This window comes from Lipotes vexillifer, unplaced genomic scaffold, assembly GCF_000442215.2.
Source record: "Lipotes vexillifer unplaced genomic scaffold, Lipotes_vexillifer_v1.1 scaffold70, whole genome shotgun sequence".
Lineage (NCBI taxonomy): Eukaryota > Metazoa > Chordata > Mammalia > Artiodactyla > Lipotidae > Lipotes > Lipotes vexillifer.
In genome coordinates, this window is record NW_006789896.1 from 3032211 (window position 1) to 3060117 (window position 27907).

General features: G+C 36.3%; 1 protein-coding gene across 3 annotated transcripts in view; it reads right to left on the reverse strand.

The window, feature by feature from the left end:
• AP1G1 (adaptor related protein complex 1 subunit gamma 1) overlaps window positions 1-27907 on the reverse strand; it is an 80583-nt gene that overhangs the window by 26490 nt on the left and 26186 nt on the right. The window contains exons 2-10 of one of the 3 annotated variants that reach the window (XM_007462977.1): window positions 25975-26178; window positions 13506-13630; window positions 7820-7961; window positions 5858-5954; window positions 4606-4682; window positions 3747-3755; window positions 1020-1115; window positions 477-557; window positions 178-276 (exon numbers count right to left, since the gene is read on the reverse strand). In XM_007462977.1, the coding sequence (XP_007463039.1) occupies window positions 178-276; window positions 477-557; window positions 1020-1115; window positions 3747-3755; window positions 4606-4682; window positions 5858-5954; window positions 7820-7961; window positions 13506-13630; window positions 25975-26175 (927 nt within the window). In that variant the 5' untranslated portion in view covers window positions 26176-26178. Of the gene's footprint in view, window positions 1-177; window positions 277-476; window positions 558-1019; window positions 1116-3746; window positions 3756-4605; window positions 4683-5857; window positions 5955-7819; window positions 7962-13505; window positions 13631-25974; window positions 26197-27907 lie in introns of those variants that run through there. The other 2 variants (XM_007462978.1, XM_007462979.1) reach the window with 2 other exon arrangements.

Sequence of the window (27907 nt, forward strand, 5' to 3'; positions counted from 1 at the left end):
TTTCTATTATAATCAATCTTAAGCCTTCAGTGGAGAAAATGATACTTCAGATAGCAAAAAAAAGCACTATACATTCTGCATCATTCTTTACTAATTTCCAAATGGAATTCATTTCCAAAATCCTAGTCAATTATTTTAAATAAAATGTTTAGAGAAGAAAAGATTAAAAAGACTTACTCGCAGTCCACTCTCTGACTTAATATCCATGATAGTCAAAACCGTTTCATAAAGAATAGCATTTCCTACATTTTTACTAGTTTCCGTATTAGTGGCAACCTGAAAAGACACAGAGGGTGTTACAAAAGTGACAAAACAATGCTTCCAAAAAATATCCAGAGGTAACAGGAGACATTTTGTGACTGATTACAGTCACCAATGAGAAAACACAAATAAAAACTGCTCCATATACTCACAATCATTCTACTCCTTGCTTTACTAAAATGAGTGTTTAGTTAAATGCAAGTTTAAGTACTCACCTGTGCTAATATATCATTCATAGCTTCACTTGAGTCATCATCATTTCGTCCTAAAATTCTTAATAACCGCAAAATTCGTACCTAATGTGCAAAATATGACAAATGTCAACAAATTCTGCCTGGCACAAAGGAACTTTGCTTGATATGAAATTCAAATAACTTAAATGAAGTCTTAGATCCCAACAGAAATGGTAAAATTCAAACAGAAGAAATTTAAACATTATCTTTAGAGAAGTTATATATGGTTCTATGTCTTAATGAAGTTATTAGACAACCCACACTTTGACACTTCACAGCCAAAGGATACCACCACCTGCATAGCTGTATTATATTGGCAAATCAAGTTTCCATGTAGTATATGATTTGACTATTACAACTATAATTTTATCCTATTAATCTCATACAGAATTGTGTCACTATTCATTTGTTAATGTAATTAGTTTAATCAATTAACTACCAAATCTCTACCCAACACAAACATAAGAGGAAGGAAAAATCTATTCCAAAATATATCATTTATCCAAAACTTTCTTTCGACCTCACCTGCAAAAAGGGGTCACTGATCCCAGAAACATCATGTTCTGGTGAATATCCGGACATGATGAGGTTCTTCAGAATACGAACTAACTGGGGCACAAGCTGGGGGGAAGAGAGATGCATCAAAAAACAGTGAACATCAAAGAATTTCTCATGAACAGGCAGGTAATTTGACTTAGAAAAAGGATGCAAGGGTCTGAGTCCAAGCAAATTCTACTGATACAATATACTAGTATACTGTTGATGTTTGATAAATATAACTTAGGAGTATTTTGGCCAAGAACTCAAGAAGGAATATCTGAATTAAAAACAAACCAGATATTTTTACTCCAGTTATACATGCAAAGATACTATAAATAACAGTAGGTTAGAAAGCCTCTGAGAACCAAGTAGAACAGGTACCTATGGGGCATATTGCATTTCTACTTCTATAGGACTTGACACACCTAGGTTGCACAAATATATTCAGTTTTTAATACATTCAACACATGTGGATATAAAATGTTATCACACCTGAAGTACTGGTGATTTTATTAAAATTACAGTCTTAAAACAAACTATCTCAAATAGAGAAAAAAAATCTCTCCTCTTAATACTTGGCTAGTTATATCCTTTTCCAACAAACAACAGCGAATACAAAAGCCTCCAACATTGACTAAGTGGAAAAGACACATGAAAAATTGTATCCTTCACTTTAGGAAGACAGCAAGGCCATGAATAATGTCCTTTTCCTATTCTTAACTCATATGACACAATTTTAGGTAAAATTTAATTTCAGCACCTAATTATACATTTGTTGCCTGTCTTATCTCACTAATGAAACTATACATTCCTTATGGTCAGAATGCCCTTCTTCTTTTTACTCTGTCCATTAGACTGACTGACAGCACACAGTAGAGGCAATTTTACTGCCAAGCTGAACTTAAAAATGCTTTAAGTATTATCATTCATTTCAAACTCTGTTGATCAATCATTTAAGGTTAAAACCCTATTCCAAAATGTTTGCCACAATAAGAACATTTCCAGTCTCTAACTACAAACTCAATTTAGCTATATAAACAATTCTAATCACCTAACATTAAGAAGTGTCCAAAGCGAACTGAATCATATCTCTTTTGGAGGCAGTCAAAACAGCCCCAACTTTGCTGCAACTCAATTATTTTTTTCTCATCGTATTTGGATTCCCCCCTACTCTCCAATTCTAAAAGGGGATCAAGACTGAAACAAAAGCCAAGCTCTGCCCAAGGTACACACTCAAAACATTTACAACACTAAGTCTACTGCTAAATACAAGACAACATAATCTGTGGGAATTTAAATAAGTTTGCCCATAACACTTCAATTAAGCACTTCATAAGTCACCGAAACAAAAATCTAATTTGGACAATTCCAAGATTAAAACAAATCTAAGCTATAATGACCTGTAAATTCTAAACAGAATCCTCATTAAATCTGTCAACTGTGGACAGATTCATATTAGAGGTCAGAATAATATAACTGTATAAACTGCTTTAAAATGTAATAAAACCGGGATCATCTAGTTATCAAGCTCTGCACAAAAAGTAGCTCGCCTTGCATACTTCCCAATGGTCTCCTTTTTTGTACTACCCATATCCTCAATTACTTTTTAAAATCTGGTTTCTGGGGACTTCCCTGGTGGTCCAGTGGTAAGGAATCTGCCTTCCAATGCAGGGGACACAGGTTTGATCCCTGGTCAGGGAACTAAGATCCTTCATGCTGCAGGGCAATGAAGCCTGCGCCACAACTACTGAGCTCACGTGCCTCAAGAAGAGAGCCCGCATGCCACAAACTACAGAGCCCATGCAGCCTGGAGCCCGCGTGCCACAACTAGAGAGAGAAAAACCCGCACACCACAACTAGAGAGAAGCCCATGCACCACAATGAAGAGACAGCGCACCACAAAGAAAGATCCCACGTGCCACAACTAAGACCTGACGCAGCCAAAAAAATTAATTTTTTTTTTTTTTTAAATCTGTTTTCTGTCTCAGAGAAGTCCTTTTTCCTTCAGCTACTAAACTCACACCACATAAGAGAACCCCGGGACAAAAAGCACAAATGTCTAAGTGTTCTGCATACAAATTCCTGGAACCCAGCTTTATTTTTCCGACAAAAATACAAGTTACTAAAACTGATGACAAGACAAACAAAATAAAATGACAAAGGGAAAGGCTGCAGCCATGAAAATCAGTTGATGCCCACCCACTCTACCTCAAAAAACTTTTAATATTCCAAAACTTCAAGGCAAGATTGAGGGCAAGTAAGGGGGAAATTAAAGCTCTAAGTCTGAACTGAAAGTTCAGAAGTACGTACGGAGCTTTTTAAAGCATGAGGTTACCCACACGGCTCTAAAATATCTGCTTCAAGAAGAAGCAGTGTTTGGTGTCAAGGATCCAAACTGATCTGGAACTGCCATCACCAATGGGAAACTGCTCAAAGTTTCTCAAGTGAAGACAAAGGAAAGGCAGAGAAGGAGGCTTACAAATTAGGAAAGGCTGCAACTGAAATCCAAGGCTGACTTTGGAGTCAGGAGTTTAAGTGACAAGACAAAACCTGGACTAGGAAGTTAGCCAAAAATGCTAGGACTAATAACATAGTATTAAGCACAGCTTCAGCATTAGTATATTTTTAAAAGCCACATTTGTGGATGGATACACAAAAGCCACTAAGGACCTAATGCCAGCATGCACCATCTAAAAGAGGGTTAATTCTTACCTTTTCATTCTAACATACAGCAGGATTCCCAACAGACAACAGGAACAAAACATACAAAGCAAGCATTAGGGACAGATACGGGCCTCATACTATTTTATAATAATTTAATCAATACATGAACATCTAAGGGGGCAAAAAAGCCTCCCAAAAAAGAGCTGCTATTAGAGCTTCATTAGATCTAAAGTACAAAGTAAGCCCAATTTATGGAGTGATGAGCACCCTATAAAAGGAACTGAATGCATGTAATTACCCAAAGAACAGTCTTTCTCTGAGTCCTCCTTACTAGTGCCTTCTAAACGTAAGTGGAGAAAAAAATTTCCACTTTAGAATGCTCTAAGAAAGGGAGGGAGGGACTTAAGAAAGCTAGAGACTTCCATCACTGGAGTCACCACAGCATAAAATGAATAGTGGGGGACCCTATGTTAGGTAAAAGTAATGTCAAATTTCAGTTTGCAGTTTTCACCTTTAAAAAAAAAATTACCTGCCTTAAACTACATACACACACACACACACACACACACACACACACACACACACACATATTTCCTGTGTGTAATTTGACCTCAGGCTACATTTCCTAACTTCAATGTGAAAACAGCAGATAAAGCACATGAGAGACTGGTGTGTCTGCCAACAATGAGAGAAGACTTCTATTATGAAAGGGAAAACACTGCACTATTGCCAGTTCTTATATGCCTAAATCTGGCTTCCAGCCCTACTACACAGCAGGGCTGTTTAAGTCCTTTATTCAGCTCCACAGCTTTCTTTCAAAAGAAAATTCATAGATGAGAAAATCATGTACTTTTTAGGAAAGCCATTTTCAATCAAGAAAGGCTTAGATATACAGAATGGCACCTACCTTTCTGAAATGTGCAAGCATGTCTGGGCTTCGCTCACACATTTCTGTGAGGAGGACTACAGAAGTGTGAAGGACACCTGAGAGAAAAGAACCAATGAAAACTAATAATGAGGCTATATTATTCAACTTCATAGTACAGGGCTTTGAGTTCTGAAGGTCAATTCCAAAAGGATAGCTGCTATTTTTGTTTTTTAATTTCTCAAAGAATCTAAGCATTGAGGTGAATACAAAGAAGGTATTAATAGATACCTGCTGATTTAATACTGGTAATGTCAATCAAAACAGAATATTCTAAAGTTATATGACCAAAATAATTGCTAAAAAATGAGAACCAATACACATGTCTCTACATTTGAGAATATCCATAAAGACATGCTCCTAGTCAATATAAACTGGACATCACCTGCTCCAGACTTAATAAGCTCTTAGCTGAGTTTTGATTGATATTTCAAGAAGAAAAATCTTACTAAGATTTTAAATTTCCAGATAAAATATACGAAAAACCCAAGGTAGTTGTGAATGACAAAGTAAATTTGCTTGGTCAAGAGTGAGAGAAAAGAATCAGCACCATACTTTTCACTAAATAATAAATAAGCACCCTAAACATTCATTTGTTCAACAAGTATATTTTGAGTCTTCTAGGCACAGGACTGTATTAATCAAATTAAATACACGTTAACATTTTTTCTCTTAGCATTTAGGACACAAGAATTTTCTTCACTCAGAACTTGTTTCACTGACTTCAAAATAAGAATAAAATGCTCGGTAAAGAACTGCCACATTTCATTTAATTTCTCTCAAGCTTTATAAAAATATATCTGGGTAACCATTACAAATTCCTGTTACAAGTAACCTAAAAGTAGTTTCACAACTCTTACACTACTATGGCAAAGCAATAAATAACTTTTTATTCTATTATAAAATAGCCAGGAAATCAAAGGGTTTTACACATGAAAATCAAGGCTAGGATCATTTGTAATTACACTATTACTTAATATAGTATTTTTAATATAGTAAAAGAGGACCAGAAATGAAAAACAACAAGCTTACTGTAAAGGAATCAATCTCTAGTTACAAAAACTAGGATATGAGAGTAGAAGAGAGATTCAACCCATTAGCCCTTCCTGGAAAAGTGTCCAAGCACAGTAGAAAGGTGAGTCCACTGCATGAGACAGAAGGCCAACACTGCCTGAAGCCTGTTCTCTTTCCCCTTCTCCCTCAGTACTTCATGAGTGCATCTAAATCACATTACCATGGTTCTTTTCATTCAATAAATTTTTTGTTGCTGGTAAGAACATCTCCATAAGTTCAGGAACCTTCCTGATGACATGAACAGCACAAAGTGCTGCCTATAAAAAACATAAAAAGGACAAAAGAAGATTTATTTCAATTAAGTCAGGACAACCAATCTTATAAACAACAAAACCTTATCAACTAGTTCACCTACATGAAAAAAGAAAGGACTTAGTTATCAGATTTATTATTTATCATTATCAGACTTATTAGTTATTAACTGGTTAGGGCTTTCCAACTTATACTTACTGCATTAACGAGAACTTCTAACTCACCTGTCTCTTCAGTCATATATTACCAAATAAGTGGACAAAAGCTTTCTCGACTAGACCATGGTTAAACACAAACTTATCAAACATGCTAAACATAATTTACATGGAGTTTTGCAAAGTAAAAAATAAAGACTTCCATCTGTGATAATCATTATTCTGAGTAAAAAGACCAAAAGGTTTTATAAAAACATTATGCAATTGAAAGATATATATACTGCAGATGCTTTAAATCTGCTGCTGCTTTTAATAATACCTATACTTTCCCCAATTCACTCTCTACTGAAATCAAGAAAATCATTTGAAAGTTACTTAGGATCTTAGTTAAACGCCTCTCAGTTAGCTAGTCTCTACTGAAGAAACTTGTTCACAGGAAAGAAAGACATTCAAAGACTGATTTTGGTTAAACGCCCCCACCCCTGGCAAAAGGAACCATAACTACTATTTGTTGGAACTGAATAACATAGAAGTTTAGATACATTAACAAGAAAAGATTTCAGCTAATTCTTCCCATGCTACAGTTGGGGGAAACAATTTTTTTTCCTAATCTGTAGGAATTATTTTATTTAATAATTATTAATCTTTATTAATATTTATTTAATCTTTCTGAACAAGAGCAGCCCACACATTTTTTAAGAGAAAAGACTGGCTTTGGTCTATAGCCATCATTAACAGTACATGATCCTGGAAAACAGCTTGGCCCTTTCAACAGCTTTGTCTCACACCATTAATACAGAGGCACAATAAACGCCAACCAGACGATATTATGTGACTTACTTCTAAAGTCCTAAATTTTACCCTTTGTTTATGAAGGTTTTAGGATTCAAGCACAATAAAATAACAACAAAATGTTTATATCAAAAAATAAAAGCAAATAAGTGAATAAGATCACTGTCTTCCATTACTATTCCATTTAGATATATCAATTTTAGGAAGTATGTTCTAAATCATTCCCTAATAATTATCTCGGTCCCAATGGAACTGCACTTCCAAGATTCAAAGGCCCTAATACAAAGACATGGGCACTAAAATAAATTTGTAAAGATCTGTTCATTATCACTTTGTTTAATACTGTTTAGAATCAGTTAATTTAGGAAGTAATTAGGTATGCCATCTAGGGTCCAATAACATTTGCTTGTTTATAAATCATTTCCTTGAAAAATGATGAATTAAGAGAATTAAAGTGTTCACAATCACTTATTAATTGGAGAGTTAAATAGCAATAAAAATTAAAAAAAATCACCTCCGGGCTTCCCTGGTGGCGCAGTGGTTGAGAGTCTGCCTGCCGACGCAGGGGACACGGGTTCGTGCCCCGGTCCAGGAAGATCCTACATGCTGCAGAGCAGCTAGGCCCGTGAGCCATGGCCGCTGAGCCTGTGCATCCGGAGCCTGTGCTCCGCAACGGGAGAGGCCACAACAGTGAGAGGCCCGCGTACCGCAAAAAAAAAAAAAAAATCACCTCCAAAATTAGTATAAAAAAAGATTTTGATTTATAAACAACTGATTCATATATAATCATTTAAAATACATTTACTGCACAGGGAAAGATAAGTTATATTATCATTTGAGCTTTCAAATATGAATAATCTGCCTTCTCATCTCCATAATACTCCCTAATCCAAACACATACATTCAGTTTCATGGAAAGTTACCTTTTTTCTTAAGTAAGAGTTGGAGGTTTTCAGGAGTTTCTCTACCTCTCCTGCAAGATCTCTGCACATCTCTGAGGAGCCCATGCAGCCGAGGGTACAAAGTGCTAGCCCCTGTACATATTGCGTGCTATGATTAAGATCACTGCAAAAGAAAGAAGGTGGCAGAAATGAACATGCCCTGCCTGGTGCTCCCCATGAAGAAGCTTCACAATCTAATGAGGTAGCTCTGAACGATTCATGATTTCTCTAATATGGAAAATATTTATTAGGATTATTTTTGCAAAAAGTGTTTATTCTAACTTTATTACAAATTACAACACAGCAAACTGACTGACATTCTGTTCTACATGCTTGCAACCCAATGTTTCCAAATACCAAAGCAACATAAACTGGACAACATGCTACCTGTTGGATGTTAAAAGACAACTCTCTTTAGGAAACTCAGCAAACCACTGAAAGTAAAAACTAGCAATGACAGAATATGAAGCACAACTGTATATTTAAAAGATTTTAATATGCTCTATTACTAACTACAAAAAAAAAGTAATACAGTAACCAAAACCTTAAAAAAAAAATCAGAAAACAATCTCTACTGCTAGAGCACTTAAGATGACTTAAACATCACAACAGAAACACTCTATACTATATACTCTATACTTAAACACTGTATACTCTAAATACTATACCATAAGGTCTCTGATCTTATGATATAGTATTAACCTTGATGTTACATTAATTTTTATACTTTTATTTATTCAAAAGAAGAAAAAATTAGTAACTAAAAAGATAGCTAATTAAACCATCATAAACTAAGCTAGATGTTTACAGTGAGGCTCAGTATCTAGTGATACAGATACAAAAAATTCTATTTCTAACAGGCATTGATTACTGTACAAAATTATTTCTAAACCAGCCTGAAGTATACTTTCAGAAAAGCTGAAATATTAAAAGCTTGAACCAGTAAACTCATTTATATATTATAAACAACTCTTACCATTCAGAAGCTGAATTATTATGTTGAGTTATGCTACTTCCACCAGCTTTAAGAGCATTTTAAAATCGTTTAGCTCAGTGGTTCTCAAACTGTGATTAAAGAATCTCTGGAAGTCCCCAAGGCTGTTTCAGGGGGTCCACGAAATACAAACTATTTTCACAATACTAACTCATTATTTGTCAGCTTTACTGACACCCGCAATGACAGTGCAAAGGCAATGGTGGGAAAAATTATGGCATGTTAGCACAAATCAGGGCAGAGGCACCAAATAATAGTAGTCACTGAACACACTGCCACACACTTAGAGTGAAAGAAGGGAGGGAGGGAGGGAGTTTCACTTAATACTGCTCATGACAAAGCAGTAAAAATGATTAGTTTTATTATACCTTGACTCTTTTTTTTTTTTAAAGCCACGCCACACGGCTTGCAGGATCTCAGCTCCCTGAACAGGGATTGAACCCGGGCCACTGCATTGAAAGCCCACAATCCTAACCACTAGGCCACCAGGGAACTCCCATATACCTTGACTCGAGTGCACATTTTTTAACATTCTGCGTGACAAAATGGAAAGTATGCATAAAGTACTTCTGATGTATACTGGAGTAGAGTGGCAATCTCAGAGAAAAGCACTTGTGTATTTCTTTCATTTGCAAGCTAAACTACAAACTAGCTACTTTTAAAATGAACATCATTCTTATTTGAAAAATAACTGACAACTATAATTATTAAGATGTGATTATTTGCCAAACATTTTCTTGAAGAAGAGCCAAGTAACCTTATCACTTCAAGAGCAACAAGTGACAATATTTGTTGCCAATGATAAAATCTAGGCTTTGAAGTGAAAATTAGAATTTTGGAATATTTTTATTGCCACCATGAACCTGACAGTCTATCAATACTTTAAAACTCAGTGAACCAATTTTCTCCAAATGCCTTAAGCATGATGTTTAAAAAGCATCCAAGAGTAAAAGATTCATTCAAAGTGTAAGACAGACCAATGGGTTTTAATATAACAAAGAACCAAACTTCACTGATATGGTTTCAGACTCCACATTGTAATTAACCCTAAAGAAACTACCACTTGTGGAGTTGTGATATACTATCATAGAACATTATCCACAGTTAACCTGAAAGGTTATTAAAGTCCTCTTTCTTTTTTAAACTACATTATCTGTGAAAGGCAAGATCTTCTTCATATACTTAATCAAAACGTAACATAAGAAACTGAATGCAGAAGCAAATATGAGCATCTAGCTTCTAGCTTCCATTAGGTTAGATATTAAAGAGATTTACAAAATTGTAAAATAATGCCATTCTTCTCACTGAAATTGTTCTTGTTCTGAAAAATAGTTTTTCATAAAAAAATTTATTTTTGTTAACATTGTAATGGGTTCATTATTGGTCATTTTATTTTTATTTATTTTTTTGGGGGGGTAATTTTAAATGAACTAATAAATGGTTTTAGGCTTCCCTGAAGAACAAAGAAAGGAAAGGAAACAGAAGGTAAAGTGTCAATCAGTCAGGTGTGCTATTGTCTACCAATTTGAATATTTAAGATAAAAATTACTGATAAAGTTTAACTTAACTATGGCTTTACCATTTAGTGTCCTAGTTCCCAAGAGTACTTAGCTGACTCTTCAATCATTTTTCAATGATTAAGAATATATGCATAATGCAAGCTCTTAAAGTACTATATTTAATTTTTAAAGATTTAATTCCAAGATCATTAATGTCAGTTTTTCCAGGCCAATGAACAATGAGGTAAACATTCATCATTAAACAGAAAAACTGTTGGTACATATAATGCCCCATAAGCAAAATGCAAAAAACCTCACAAATAAAAAAAACCCATTAATTAACAGATTAAAAAAACACACAGGGGACTTCCCCGTGGTCCAGTGGTAAAGAATCCGCCTTCCAGGGCTTCCCTGGTGGCGAAGTAGTTGAGAGTCCGCCTGCCGATGCAGGGGACATGGGTTCGTGCCCCGGTCCGGGAAGATCCCACATGCACGGAGTGGCTAGGCCCGTGAGCCATGGCCGCTGAGCCTGCGCGTCCGGAGCCTGTGCTCTGCAAGGGGAGAGGCGACAACAGTGAGAGGCCCGCGTACCGCAAAAAAAAAAAAAAGAATCTGCTTTCCAATGCAGGGGACGCGGGTTCAATCCCTGGTTGGGGGACTAAGATACCACATGCCACAGGGAAACTAAGCCCATGCACCACAACTACTGAGCTCACGTGCCTCAATGAGAGAGCCCACGTGCCACAAACTACACAGCCCGGGCACCCTGGAGCCCATGCACCACAACTAGAGAGAGAAAGAGAGAGAAAACCCATAGGCCACAACTAGAGAAGATCACACGCCACAACGAAGATCCCGCACCACAATGAAAGATCCCACATGCCTCAACAAAGACCCCACGTGCCGCCACTAAGACCCGACACAACCAAAAAAATAAAGAAAATTAATTTAAAAAAAAAAACCTGAATTATCCGAAGTCCTTTAACTGAGCTTAAACTTAAGTGCCAGATCAATTCCCAATATTATTAGCTCTCTCCTAAATTCACTTGGGGCTTAGTTGGGTCTCATGAAAATTAAACACAAAGATTCCTTATTTGCCTGTATGCCTATTCTTCAATTTTTATCAAGCTACAAACCTATACTTGAGTTTGATATTAAGTCTCTAATATGAACTTGCTGCTAGGCAAAACTGCCAAATTATCAGCATATGACTGAAGGCTTGAATAATAAGGGCACAGAGCATGCAAGAACAAAAATTAAAGAAACTTTCAGAGGCCTGTCCAGAATAAATATGTAAAGTCATATTAAACATCTAAAATGTAACCTCCATGACACCAAGGATTTATGTCCATCTTTTTCATTCTCCATCCCCAAAGCTCATAACACCTCCTGGCATACAACAGGTATACAATAAATATTTGTTGAATAAATGAATCAACTTAGTATTTTCATTATTAATATTTATTTCAAGGCCAAAAAGAACAAGATTCTCCCAAGTTAAGTCACACAGTCAATGTATTTACATGACACACTATATTTACAAGCAATCATAATTCTCATTTTGAAATTTTTCATTATTCATTGGGAAATTTTAAATTATAATTTTTACCACAGCAAAATACATGAGTTCAGTGTCTTCAAATTGATCACCTATATCCCCCTGATTCTACTTTCTGTCAAATACAGAAATACTATAAATGAAAAAGAAATCTAAAAAAGGAGATTAAACCAGTAGACAAACCAAAACCAAATCAAAACAAACCAAAAAGTACCTTTAATCAATATGGCCATCAGAACTTCCATAACTTTCTTTTTTTTTTCCTTAAATTTATTTATTTAATTAATTTATTTTTGGCTGCGTTGGGTCTTTTTTGCTGCGCGCGGGCTTTTTCTCTAGTTGCGGCAAACAGGGGCTACTCTTCATTATGGTGTGTGGGCTTCTCATTGCGGTGGCTTCTCTAGTTGCAGAGCATGGGCTCTAGTCACAGGGGCTTCAGTAGTTGTGGCTTGCGGGCTCTAGAGCGCAAGCTCAGTAGTTGTAGTGCATGGGCCTAGTTGCTCCGTGGCATGTGGGATATTCCCGGACCAGGGCTCGAACCCATGTTCCCTGCACTGGCAGGCGGACTCTTAACCACTGCGCCACCAGGGAAACCCTAAAACTTCCATAACTTTCTAAGAGAAATTTATTATAAGAGAGATACTAAGGGGGCTTCCCTGGTGGCACAGTCATTGGGAATCTGCCTGCCAGTGCAGGGGACACGGGTTCGAGCCCTGGTCAGGGAAGATCCCACATGCCGCGGAGCAACTAAGCCCATGCACCACAACTACTGAGCCTGTGCTCTAGAGCCTGCGAGCCACAACTACAGAGCCTGAGAGCCACAACTACTGAGCCCACGTGCCTAGAGCCCGTGCTCCACAACAAGAGAAGCCACCGCAATGAGAAGCCCGCCCACCGCAACGAAGAGTAGCCCCCGCTCGCTGCAACTAGAGCAAGCCTGCGCGCAGCAACAAACACCCAACGCAGCCAAAAATAAATAAATAAATAATACATAAATTAAAAAAAAAAAAAAAAGATACTGAGAACTGTTAATTCCCTACTCACAGGTCCTCTAATTTCTCCAGAATGGCAAGCATTAAGTTTGTAAGTTAAACACATACCTGGACTAGTAAATCAGTAAAACACCCATTAGAGAAAAAAGGACTTATACACAAAAATTCACAGGGCTAAATATAATTCCCAGCAACTGAAATCTGGGATTAGACTGCTGACAAACAAGACCTCTCTTTTACCTTTAAATGGTATTTATTAAGAATATACACTGGTAATTATTTAATAAACACAATGTTTCATTATTCATGGTATTCAAAAAAATATATGATAAGAAAGCTCAGATTTACCAATGCTCTTTCTATTCTATGAAAGTCCAAATGCTTTTTCATGGCTAAATAGTTGCTATGACTCAAGATGTAGAGCAATACCTTCAGTTAAATTATCCCCTACAGAAGTTTTAATCCTTTTCTTAGCCTCTTTACATATAAGCTATAGAACCAAAAGCAGCTCAAATACATTCTAGACAGTAAATATAAAATCAATAAATAGAAGCTTTTGATGTCTTATTATAAAAAAGACCTAAAAGTACAAAGTAGTTATTGGAAGAAAGAAATTAAGACTTACTTCTTGATACAGTTGGTCATGAGAAGATGGACATCTTGTCTTTCATCTAATAGCAGCATTGCCCCTAAATAGCCAATGCGTTTGTCTGTGAATTTTTGAGAGGCGATAAGCTTGAGGCACTCCAACTACAAATAATAAATAAATAAATAAATAAATAAAAATAAATTTTAAAAAGAAAGAAAAAAAAAAGAAAAAAATTAAGAAATTGCTACCATAATCAGGAAAGCAATGTTTTTAACCCAGAGTCAATGGTTAACTAAAGTACACAGTTATAACCTGTATTATCAAACCACCTAAATAAAAGGCAAAGGTTTAAGATTGTTCAATATCTTGATAATAATAATCAAGTTCTGGAATCTTGTCAAGGTCCTATGGTATCTGCCATCCAAATAATCTGTGAAGTTTACCTTAGATCTACATATTCATAAAAACTACTAAAGTGTTGTCATAAAGTTTTAATAAACCTAATTCCTAATTTAATTCCCAGGTTATATTAAATGAGCACCAAACTCATGTGTGTATTTAATGTCTGGTTCCTACTGTGAATATCAAAAACTCAGTAACTGGAAACATACCAAAGTGTCAAACAGTGTCCTGAACACCAGGAATGTACAACTGAAGAAGAGATAGACAATAACTAACTTTAACATAATGTGGAAAGTGCTACATTTAGGGCTCGAACCAAGTACTATGGAGAGGTGAGGTTTTAGGAATCAAATACAGAAGTAAACAAACACACACAAGCCAGAGGAAAACCCTGTAATGGAATTAACCTAAAATGTTTTATATGATTTCTTCTTTACATAATTCTTCTTTACACAATCCTCAGAGCTTAAGAATCCGTGTAGTTATTTACAATAGCCAAGACATGGAAACAAGCCAAGTGCCCATCAACAGATGACTGGTTTAACATGTGGTGTGTGTGTGTATGTTTTTAAAAATATATATGCATATATACATATAATGGAAAATTAGTCATAAAAAAGAATGAAATAGTACCATTTGCAGCAACATGGATGGACCTAGAGATTATCATATTAAGTGAAGTAAGTCAGAGAAAGACGAACGTTATATGATATCACTTATATGTGGAATCTAAAAAATAATACAAATGAATCTACTTACAAAACAGAAACAGACTCAGGAAATAAAAAACTTATGGTTACCAAAAGGGAAAGAACTAAAGGAAAGAGAGAGGGAGAGGGATAAATTAGGAGTAATTAACAGATACAAACTACTACACATAAAATAGATAAGGAACAAGGATTTACTGTATAGCACAGGAAACTATATTCAATATCTTATAATAACTTATAATGGAAAATAATCTGAAAAAATATATATATATAAAAAACTCAATCACTTTGCTATACACCTGAGACAATATTGTAAATCAACAATACTTCAATTAAAAAAAAAAGAGTCCTTGTATTTAAACAGTGTGTCTCTCTACTTAGCCTTTCTTGAACATCACAGTCACTCTGATATACTTTATCATTCCATCTTGACTAACATGGAAGAGGCCAAACATTCCCTCTCGGGCAGTGGTTTACAAAGGGCATACACAAGTTAGACTCTTCAAGAGGGGTTTTTCAAACTATGCTCCCATTTAGAATCACTGTATTCCAAGGAAAGGGGCTCAGATGCAGATTGGTGTACACAGAAATGTAAGATCACATGAGACTACTTCCCATACGAATCTGCCTGTAAGTATGAAAGTCAAACTGAGAAATGTAAAAGAAGTTTACAAATAAACCTGTTTCGAGCTATTTAAAAACTGCTCTCTCAATGTACCTATAATGAAAACACCTAAAGGCTGTGGGATGACTACACCATCATGAGCAAGTCAAAGAAGCCTCAAAGGGAGAATAACCAGGATCCCAAGGAAAACTGAAATGCCTCTGAGATCAACAAAGATTATCTAACAACCCTTCCCTTCCGTCTACACATTCAATTTAAATTTCAAAAACAACTTCTGAAATAGAAGATGTTTATAGTCATTCTTACAATGTCAGCAGAAAAATTATTGCTGAGGTGAATGAGAAAATCACAAGTTAAAATGTTATTAGAAAAATCTCTTTTTCAAACTGAAGGTTTTTAAATCTTCCCATTTAATCATTCTATAAATAAATATTTTAGCAATAGAAGAAAATGTTCTAAGAATCAGGTATCACTGAAATGTTTATCATCCTTACTGAATCATGCTTCAGGCAAACAGCAAGCATTACACAAACTATCCAAATTTTTTTCTTAAGGTGAATTAATGAGAAGGACACTCAGGCATTAATATTACTTCATATTTTTAAAGGCCAAGTTTTAAGATAGTCACACTAAAAGTCATTGATGACTGGTGAGTACAATTTGTTGCTTTTTGTGACAGCTGTTAAAACTTACCTAATAACTAAATAGCCAAAAGAAAAACTAAAATTAAAGGGACAAATACTAAATTAATTCTTTTCTAATATTTCCTGCTGGTACAGTGACTTTGCTCTAAGAATGAGCTGCTGTTTTTTTTTGAAGGTGACAAATCTGAGGGGAAAATACAAGATTATATACTGGAAATGGCCTCTGAAATACATACTCCAGTGAAGGATTAACTCTGATCACACTTCACACTTACAGTGGCCAGCAAACAGAGCTCAGACTGTACTACATGTCATCATTAAAAGTGTTATCAAGGTTTTCAAATGTTGCAAAAGAAAATGATTGGAGGAGAATACAATGGGATGTCAGTAAATGTGAAGAGAGGGCATCCACTTTTGAGCAGCAATTACTAAAAACACAACTCAACACTTACATGAGTTACAGAACAGAAAAAAAATAGAAACCAATTAAATGTATCCACCCCTTAGACAACAACCTCAACTTCCATCCAGTACTACTGCTCCTCACTTAAAGCTACTTGAAACTGCCACCTGAAACACTGCTAACCCACAAATCTGGCTTTAAATCCACCATAAACAGTCCACCACCAAGGTAACAGAAAACTTTTGCTTTTACCCCAAACTCTGTGAGCAAAAGACAAATGACAAACTTGGAAAAAATATTTGCAACTCATTTCACAGACACGAAATCCTATACAACAGGATTCTACAAACTTATTTTTAAAAAGACCAACAACGGGGCTTCCCTGGTGGCACAGTGGTTGAGAGTCCGCCTGCTGATGCAGGGGACATGGGTTCGTGCCCCGGCCCGGGAAGATCCCACATGCCGCAGAGCGGCTGGGCCCGTGAGCCATGGCCGCTGAGCCTGTGCGTCCGGAGCCTGTGCCCCGCAACGGGAGAGGCCACAACAGTGAAAGGCCCGCGTATGGCCGAAAAAAAAAAAAAGACCAACAACGGATATAAAAAGTCAAAGAATTTGGACAGTTCAAACTAAGAAATAATTCAAACATACAAAATGAAGTTCAATCTCCTCAAAACAAATGCAAACCCATCTAGGAAAATTTACTAAAACATCACTGACCTGTACACCTGAAAAGGGTGTGTTATATGATATGCAAAATATGATTCAATGAAGTTATTAAAAAAGAAAAAGAGGGCTTCCCTGGTGGCGCAGTGGTTGAGAGTCCGCCTGCTGATGCAGGGGACACGGGTTCGTGCCCCGGACTGGGAAGATCCCACATGCCGCAAAGCAGCTAGGCCCGTGAGCCATGGCCGCTGAGCCTGCGCGTCCAGAGCCTGTGCGCCGCAACGGGAGTGGACACAACAGTGAGAGGCCCGCGTACCACAAAAAAAAAAAAAGAAAGAAAGAAAGAAAAAGAAATGCAGATCAAAACCATATTGAGATACTACTTTTTAACCTATTATATTAGCAAAGATAAAAAACTGTCATAACAGTACAAGGACATTAGTAATGGCAGTATAAACTGGCACAAGATGCAGTAAGAAAGATTTGGTCTACCTAAATTACAAACACACATACCCTTTGACTCAACAAATCCACTTTTAGGAACTTACAATGCATTTATATTCACACATGAGCAAAATAATGGATACTATTCCATTGTAGTATTACTTTAAACAGTAAGATTGGAAACAAATGTCCATTAATAAGACATCAGTTAAATAGATTCACACATATAACAGAATATTATGCTGTATTTACTACCATGAGCATGTCAATAAAGTTGGAAAAAAATAAGTACAAGGAAGCTTATATATTGGTATGGGTTAATCTTCAAGACAGATTAATAAGTGGACAGTGCATACAGTATGTTACAATATATTTTTGCAAGAGGCGAGAATATACATGTCCATTGCCTGGAGATGTATAAAATGTCTCTGAAGTACAGTCAAGAAACGAATAACACAAGTTGCCTATAAGGAAGGAAACTAAGTGATTGGAAGAGGATAGAAAGCAGAGTTTTCATCGTATATCCTTTTGTATCCTCTAAATTTTGCATTGATGAACTGTCATTATTTATTTCAAAGATAAATAATATTGGGCTGGGAGAGAAAAAACTGCAGGATAAAGAGAACTTACATCTAACTTGTAGTTAGAAAAGTTAATACAATAATATTATAATTAAAAAGGAAAAAAAAAACTGAAATCATTTGTTCCCCCTCCAAAGTTAAACAACATATATTTCAAAAAATAGCAAAAAAGCATTTGAGTCTTGGAATCATTTCATGAAAAAGCCTTTGAAAAATTTAAGAAAAGCATACGAAAATATAACTCAGTAAATGGAAACTACCTTTTAAAGATAACTTAAATTCATAATGAGCAATTACTGTGCTATTCTATCATACCTGTGATGCCGTAGGAACATGTTAAGAAGTATGCTCCCTTCTTATCTCTATTCCCCACAAGGGCTGTGCTCTTTTCTGCTTACAGTTATTTTGTATTCTTCATCTGCTATCAATTTCTTCCTTAACAACCAGTCTTAATATATTGATACTTGCTTATCCACAGCAACCTTCTCCCTCTCCCCCGACCTACATCCCAAAGGGTTGACTGTGGTAACTCTTTGCTACTAACTGATTTTTTTATATTTATTTTCCAAGTGTTCTGAGACACTGTAGTTTTCCTTTAATTTAGAAAGCTCCTGCTGTGTCCAAACCAATGTGCTAGTCATTCTCACTGACACACAGAAGGACACATAAAAGAAAACCAGCATTTGAATATTTATCATAAAATATGATAGATATATACCGTGACAGTCATGCACAAGCTACTGTAAAAACAAAGTAGGAAGGCCACCCAATTCAGGTTAGAAACTAAGAAAACATCTGAGAAAGGTTTCTATCTCTTTATATAACACTTAGTGGAACAGAAAGAAACCAGTTAGGAGCTTTGCCTCTCTTATCCTGGTTCTAGCTAAGAGACCTAAGCGAGTTATTTCAAAAATCTGGGCCTAGTTTCCTTATCACTTAGGTAACTGAGCCACATCATGGAAGACAGCGCCCTAACAGCTGTGCTACACTCCATGTCTTCCAAGGCAAATAGTCTCTAATTCTCTCCAGCTGATCCTTGAATTTTTCTCAGAATATTTTCTCAGCAGAAGCATTCCAGAGAGCCATAAGCAACAAGCCTTAAGGGACTGAAGTTATCAGCCTCCTTTAGAACAAATACAGTGCCTTAAAAATCACTAATCAAAATCACCTGGGAGGGTTCTAAGCTCTCTCTCTATATATATAAATATATAAATATATATATATATATATATATATATATATATATATATATATATATGGGTCACCCCCAGGATATTCTGATGGAGTAGATTTGAGAGAAAGCCTAACAACTTAATTTTTACATACTTTTCCTAGATGACTCAATGCTCCAATTTTCCTTGAATTTCAAAGCAATTTTTAATAGGAAAAATTTACCAAGTTTCTGGCCTTGTTACATTTTTCTGAAGCAAGTGCAAATATTGCCTTTTATCAGCATTTAATCTGGTTGCCCTTTAGAAAAAGCTGCACTCATTTTGTTAGCTTTTAGAACAATTTCCCAAAAGGTCAAATGCACATATACATTTGCTTTTAATTTAACATTGAGCTTTATGATGTGAACAATCATCTTGATGAAAAGATGCAATTAAAATATTGTAAACATTAACGGATCTGCAACTGATTGGTTAGGTCTTAGTTATTTGTATTTCATTTTAATGCTCAGAAATAACTTTCCAGTTTATACACATACACACACACACACACACACACAATCACACACACACAATTTTTGAAGAACAAGATTATAACTGCTTTACCACTGTGTAGCTTGGCAACATAAAATCTATATGGACCAGAGCCTGTTTTTTCATTCTTCTGGCATTAACATTCCTACTGTATCCCATTTCCTTTTTTCTTGAGAAAATTTATCATGAAATATTTTACTCAAAAATTTGACCCACCAACGAGCTTTATCAAATCTTAACATTTTACCCTATTTATTTTAATAAATTTAATATTACAAATTCAACTGAATCCCTCTGAATATTCTGCCTCAATCTGTTCCCTCTCTCTATCCCAGGACTGACCAAAACTCAAAACTGCTGTTGATCATTGTCATGTCATGTCCTTAGCTATACATGTAGAGACAATTGTTTCTGAATGTTTTAAACTTTACACAAAGTATCATACTGTATTCCTGCTCTTTTCACTCAACATCTTTTGAGCATTACTCACATCCAGACAAGAAGCTCTAATTCAGTCATATTCATTGCTATAGAGTATCCCACGTATGAATATACAACTTACCTATTCATTGTTTTAAATAAATTTATTTATTTTATTTATTTTATTTTTGGCTGTGTTGGGTCTTCATTGCTGCACGCGGGCTTTCTCTAGTTGTGGCGAGCTGGGGCTACTCTTCGTTGCGGTGCGCGGGCTTCTCATTGCCATGGCTTCTCCTGTTGCGGAGCACAGACTCTAGGCACGTGGGCTTCAGTAGTTGTGTCACACGGGCTCAGTAGTTGTGGCTCACAGGCTCTAGAGTGCAGGCTCAGTAGTTGTGGCACACAGGCTTAGTTGCTCCGTGGCATGTGGGATCTTCCCGGAGCAGGGCTCAAACCCATGTCCCCTGCATTGGCAGGCAGATTCTTAACTACTGCGCCACCAGGGAAGCCCAACTTACCTATTCTTTTTGTGGAGATACAGATTGTTCCCAATGCTTTCCTAACAGAAACAAAACTACAATGAACACTTATAAAACGTCTCTTTTTAAACAGACAAGGAGGCTTGATCAGATTCAGGTTTATCAGTTTTTCTTTTGTTTTGATTTAGCAAATATAATTCACAGGCGGTGGTATGAACTTTCATCAGGAGGCATATAATTATTTCTGGTGGTTGTCTCTCCTGTGACATGAGCAGCACCGATGATCATCAGGAATTGCAAAATGGTAATATCCTAATTCTTCCATTCCTTCTTCATTAGCTGGATTGTTCCTCTAAGGAGCAATTTCTCTCTATATACCATTGGATCACCAATAGTTCCTTCAGAAGGAACTTGGCAATAATTCATTTACAAGGAACTACTGGTAAGGAAAGGCAGGATAAATGTTTGCTTCTTTCATTTATCAGTTTTCAAAATAATGAGTCAGTTCCCTAGTATCCTCCAAAGATGACCAATGAAGTTTTCAAAAAAATTTTTAATTATTATGAACTCACTGATACAAACTTACTTGGTATGTTTCAACTACAATTATTACTTTTATTAAAAGCGCATGACAGCCTCCTCTTGTGGCTACCATATCCTTTGAAAATGACCTCTGTCGTTTTTCTTGACTTCTGGTACAGTTCAACAGTCCAAGCTTATTTTGTACATTTCCTGCCCCAGATTTGGGATCAGCCATCTTTCTAATGGGCCTGACCCTTTTAGAATAAAAGGGTATTTGGAGACCACAATCTGAGCTTAAGTGTGCTCAAGGCAAGGATGCCTACTATCACCTCTTCTTTTCAATATTGTTCTACAGGTACAGTATAGTAAGGAAATAAGAAAATGTTTAAGGATGGAAAAGGAAGGGAACTGCCATCATTTGCAGACAGTATTGTTGACCATATGGAAACAATAGAGTCCACAGGGACTCTTAGAACTAAGTAATGTTGCTAGGCAGATAAATAGACAAAAATCAATTATATTTCTATATACCTACAACATAATTATTAAAAAATTTAAAGAATGCTATTTCCAATAGGAACAAGAGCTCCAAGGAACCTAGCAATAAGTTTCACCAAAGATGTGTAAGACCTTATGGAGAATACTGTAAAACTTTAGAGAACCTAAGGAAGTGAAATGCTATACTATACTATATTGATGGAGAGGAAGACTATTGCAGACAGGTAATTGGGTACAGCAGGCCAGGATGGAACTGGGGAGAAACAGAACGCATGCCAAGCCTGGAGAAGGTCCCCAGCCTACTACTACCATGTGAAAATGTGGATCCAATGTTGCCAAATCCTCTGACTTTCTCAGAGAAACTAGAAATCCAGATTTCCATGAGAAGTTCTTTGATTTTTATACATAGGAAGCAAACTCAAAACAATTTTAAGTACTGTGCAGGACAAACAAAATACATCTGTGAAGAATTTGGGCCCTGGGCTACCATTTTCAACTTCTGCAATCTACCCACTTCTTCAGATATTCAACTTTATTTCTGGGTTGTGTTTAAGCCAGACACGTGAAAGGTTAAACACCCTACAGGAAATCTATCATTGCTTTTGTTGTAAAAATGTTGAGGATATTGTCTCTTACACTACCAAAAGAGCCCTAAATGAAAGACCCACGAAAGAACATCCCTTTTAGAATTCAGTGCTTTTCCTAAATTTTGTTTGCTGTCCCTTAGGAAATGGCAAAATTGGTAATGTCTGACAGTTTTTTAAGAACAAAACATAAATGTTTAACATTTATTAACTTAATTAACCTTTAGAATAACCCTATAAAGTAGTATTACGAATATCCCCATTTTACATATGAGGAAACAAGAAAGGTTAATAAGGTTCTTGCTCAAAACCACACAGACAGCAAGGTAACAAAGCCAATTCACATCAAGGCAGTCTGGTTCCCGCAGCTGTGCTCTTAAATTCTAGTAATAACAACCACATAACTGAATCTTTTTTTTCTTGCCTGAGCTGCCTCCCTAACAGCAACTACACAGGCCTTGTGTTCTGAATTCTTCCTTCTCCTAACTCTTAACTTCTACTATTCTTTTTCCCTTTTAAATAGATGCTGGTAGCGTATGCCATCTCAAATCCTTTTTACTGCAAGGCAGGGCTAAAATAATTAACTTAATGCAAATAGCTATTTATAGATTTAAACTAAACACAAAGAATGAATAGGTTTTAGAGTTATACAAGGTTGAGTCACTTAAGTCACTTAAACTCTAAATTTCAGTTTAAACAAGTCACTTAAACTCTAAATTTCAGTTTCCTCATCTGTACTATGACGATACTATCTATCTCATGGGTTTTATTGTAAAATTTAAATAAGACTCTTAAAATATGGTTATTAGAAATTTTTAAATTATACATCTGACTCATATTTAATTTCTGTTGTACAGTATCATGTTAGATACTGCAGTGAAAAAGAAACAGGTGAAATTAGCTTTAATAATATATTTTATTCAGCCCAATATATCTAAAATATCATTTCAACATATAATCAGCATATAAATTATTAGCTATTTTACATCTTTCTTTTGTACTAAGGCTTCTAAATACAGTATGTATTTTACACTTACAGCACATCTTAATTTGTACACTACATATCCATCAGAAATATGTGAACTGCATTTAGATTTCATAAAACTTACAACTGATAAATAGATTCACATACCCAAGTTTTAAAACATATTTAAAAGTTTTCCAATAACTGCATCAAGTACCCACTCCTAATTTATTTTCCTTTAATATTCACCTCAGTTGAACTAGCCACATTTCCAAAGACCAGTGGCTACACAGCTAGTGGCTATCATAATGAACAGTGCACATCTAACAAATAAAATGCAGTTAAAGGCTGGCTGTTTTTACACATAATTAAATGAAAATGACACTGTGATTCACACATGCAGGAGAGAGAATCTTGATAGGAACCTTTTTATGGGCACATTATAAAGGCAATTCCAATGGGTAGGGTACCAAATTACTGATGCGGATAGGGCCGTGACTTATTCAGAGGGAATGTCTGAATTCCCTTATTCCCTTATTCAAACAGAATGAGGGCCTTAAAATTATGATTCCTATTCCCACTCAGAAAAATCTTTATTTTTTTTTGTATCAAAACTTTCCTTGAGTGTGAACACTCTCCGCCTAAGACTTAAATGTTTTATCTAATTAAGTTCCAAAACACCTAGACAGACCTGAAAAGCAGTTTTATTTAAACATGTTATAAAAATAAATCTTAGAGATATATAGAGAAAGCTTCTTTACAAAATGAAATATCACCAAAGTCTATCCTATGATTTTAAATTCAAGAGTTTGTCTTTAAAGTACACCCTTTGGGGTTTCCCTGGTGGCACAGTGGTTAAGAGTCTGCCTGCCGACACAGGGGACACAGGTTTGTGCCCCGGTCTGGGAAGATACCACATGCCGTGGAGCGGCTGGGCCCGTGAGCCATGGCGGCTGAGCCTGCGCGTCCGGAGCCTGTGCTCTGCAACGGGAGAGGCCACAACAGTGAGAGGCCCGCGTACCGCAAAAATAAATAAATAAATAAAGTACACCCTTTGGAGTATATAAATCTACTGTTTCCATGATGTTAACAGTAGTACATTCTGAGTGGAAGGATTAGGAGTCTTCCCTTCACTTGACTATTTAACTTAATGAGTCTACTTAAAATCAACCAAAAAGAATATATGAAGATCTATTTGCTTTATACTAATTATGTCACATACTACATGCATAACCACACCTAGATCCATTTCTGATATAGTAAAAGCATATGATGTTTATTTATAGAAGAAAGCTGTTGTTTTTGACTGCCTAGTATCTGGTCCTTTCCTCTGATATTAACACCTCAATTTTCCTTTGGGGAATTAATGCTCTCCCACTCTCAACCATGTATTTCTAGAGAGGCTGATCTCATTTCCTGCCCCAAAATGAGCATAAAAGTAACCCAGGTCAGCCTGGTAAGATTCAATCCCATTACTTTTGCTCCAGACGCACAGGCTCAGCGGCCATGGCTCACGGGCCCAGCCGCTCCGCGGCATGTGGGATTCTCCCGGACCGGGGCATGAACCCGTGTCCCCTGCATCGGCAGGCGGACTCTCAACCACTGCACCACCAGGGAAGCCCAATCCCATTACTTTTTTGTTTTAACCTAAGGGTGAGGGAATTTCCTTCCGCTGAAGTTAATGAGCTGAACAGAAGATAAACTGATGACCATCTTTCCTGATAAATATATCAAAACATTAACAACATTATCTTTGAATAATACAAATATGGGTAGTATTTTTTTCTACTTGTAGCTAATATTGCACATTGTTTCTTTTAATTCTGTAGTCTTTTCCATAAAAAGACTACTTAGCATATAATTAAATTCTTAAGTGAAATAAAATTTAATGGCATTCATAAGAATTAAAAAACAACCCACTATACCCTTCTCTGTGACTCAATCTCCCTTACCACATACAAACGTGGAAAGAAGAAAGCACTTATCACCAAGAATATCATGCCCAGACTGGCTGTATGTGTTTGTATGTGGGAGCAAATCAAGAGGCAGACCTGTACAGTGGTTATAGCTATCAAGGAATGAGGTAATTAGGACAAAATCCTTAAATGCTATTACTTGGCAACCACCTAATTTCTTTTACTTAAAAACATTTGTCGGAGTGTTCCTCATAATATCACTGCACTGAGGAAATAATTAAGAAAACATTTAGCAAACTTTTCTTAAATGTATACTGATTATAGTCCAGGCCCTCTGTCAGAACAATCACAATCTACTGGTTAATCCCGGTCAATCTTTAAACTCACTGCCACCATCAAAACATACCCTAATCCACATAATGAGAGATTCCCAATGGAAAGGAATTGATGGCAATATCATGCCTTCCCAGGTCTGCAGCTTTCTCTCTCAATTCTACCCTCAGTCCACAATAATCAGACTACAAGGACATCAAAAATAGCCTGTCCTCCCCAACAGGAAAGACTGACAATCCCTGACCTATTGACATTAAAATAAGAGTACCGGGCTTCCCTGGTGGCGCAGTGGTTGAGAGTCCGCCTGCCGATGCAGGGGACACGGGTTCGTGCCCTGGTCTGGGAAGATCCCACATGCCACGGAGCAACTGGGCCCGTGAGCCACAATTACTGAGCCTGCGCGTCTGGAGCCTGTGCTCCGCAGAGAACAAGAGAGGCAGCGATAGTGAGAGGCCCGCACAACGCGATGAAGAGTGGCCCCCGCTTGCCACAACTAGAGAAAGCCCTCGCACAGAAACGAAGACCCAACACAGCCATAAATAAATAAAAAAAATAAAATAAAATAAATAAAAAATAAGAGAACCCTTGCTAGATGTGGTCTCAGCCCAGCCTACCTGTCCAAAGTGAGCAGGGTAGCCCAGCATGTGCATATATAGTAATTTTGCCACATTCCGACACCGGTATGTATTGTCTTCTTCTCTAAAAGATGACCGAATTGCAGCACATTCTTTCTGGATCATTTCTCGTTCTTCGGCTTGGGTTCGGGCTGTCCGGATGGTCCGGATCAGCTCCCGCAATCTGATGGGGGCTGGCATCCTCTGGATATGAAAAGACATTAAATAAAGACATTCACATTTTTTACTACCAAAACCATTCACACAACTTCCCACACACATTCCTGATTTTTAAGAATTTAAGACTTGCTGAGTCCAGTAATACAAAGTTCCAGCAAAGCTATTACATACAAACCCCTCAATTCATTAAACCTCTGGAAAGAACACAAATAAAAATGTTAAGTATTAACTAAAGCAAAATAAGACATAAAATACACCAATGATGTAAAGCCTATCACTAATATCAAACTATCTTAGGAACTAACTCAACCCAAATCTTTAGGCCATCCTTAAATTAAGGAAAGGCCTATGCCTAACCTTTAAGAAGACAGATATTTTCTGCTCAACTGTTGTTAAACTTAACAAAGCTCAACAAAGTATCAGAGAAATACTAAATATGATCATAATTAAAGCTCAATTCAACAAAATGAAAGTTTAGGAGAAAAGACCAAATATCAGATTTAAACACCTTTCCAAGAAGCATAATCATCTCAGCATCCTAGGTACTCTTTGAAAATGTGATGAGGAAAAAAATAATAAATTGATCTCAGCATACAAAACTGTCAACTGAAAAAAACGCACAACCTAAGAGCTGAGAACTATGTTTTATTCAGGGCATTACTGATGCCCAGGATACAGCATCTCAGATAGCTCTTCCAAAGAAGTAAGGGAGAAGCCAGGATATATCGGAGGTTTTGCTGTGGAAAAAAAAACATGTAGCTGAACATCAAAAGATGACTGCTAATCACAAAAATAGACTTCTCAAGGTAATGATTTTAGTGCTTTTCTATGTATGGGAAGATGCAAGAGTCTGGGCTGACTGAAATCATTCCTTTGATATGCATCTTAACTATCTAGGGCCCGTATCCTGTTTTTCTCCATCCCGAATTCCCCTCAAGGTGCACCACGCAGGACAGCTGCAGTGGCTGATGGCTTCACAGCTACAACATCCTTTGTTTACTGAAATGGCAGGTGACAAATTTTTGCCCAAAAGACTACTGGTGTCATATTCTCATGAATATTTTAAAAAGTAATAATAATAACAGAGGACCTATAATAGACAAAACAATTACGAAAAACAAAAAAAACCCACAGGTGGAGAATTTGCACTACCTAATTTCAAGAAATACTACAAAGCTACAGTAATCCAGACCCTGTGGAACTTAATTTAAGGACAGACAGAGAATAATGGAGCAAAACAGAAAGTTTAGGAATAGACCTACACAAATATGTTCAACTGATTTTCAACAAAGGAGCCAAGGTTATTCAATAGGAGGAAGGATAGTCTTTCAACAAATGGTGCTGGCACAACTGGTATCTACATGAGAAGAAAAAAATTAACCCTGGACCCTAACCTCACACAATATACAAAAATTAACTCAAAATGGGACAACGAAGGAAATCTTTGGAAATGTAAGTTTAAGCAATCATTTCATACACAAGCAAAAAATACAAAAGAAATAATTAATAAATCGCATTTTATAAAAATTTTAAACTTTTACCCTTCAAAAGATGTCATTATAAAAATAAGGCAAGCCACAAAAAGAGAAATAATATAATTCCTATCCTACAAAGGACTTGTATTTAGAATATATAGCTCTACAACTCAAAAATAAAACAATCTTACTTAAAAATGGGGAAAAGATTTGAATAGACACTTCTCAAAAGAAGGTATATGAATGGCTGTAAGCACATGAAAAGATGCTAATGTCAT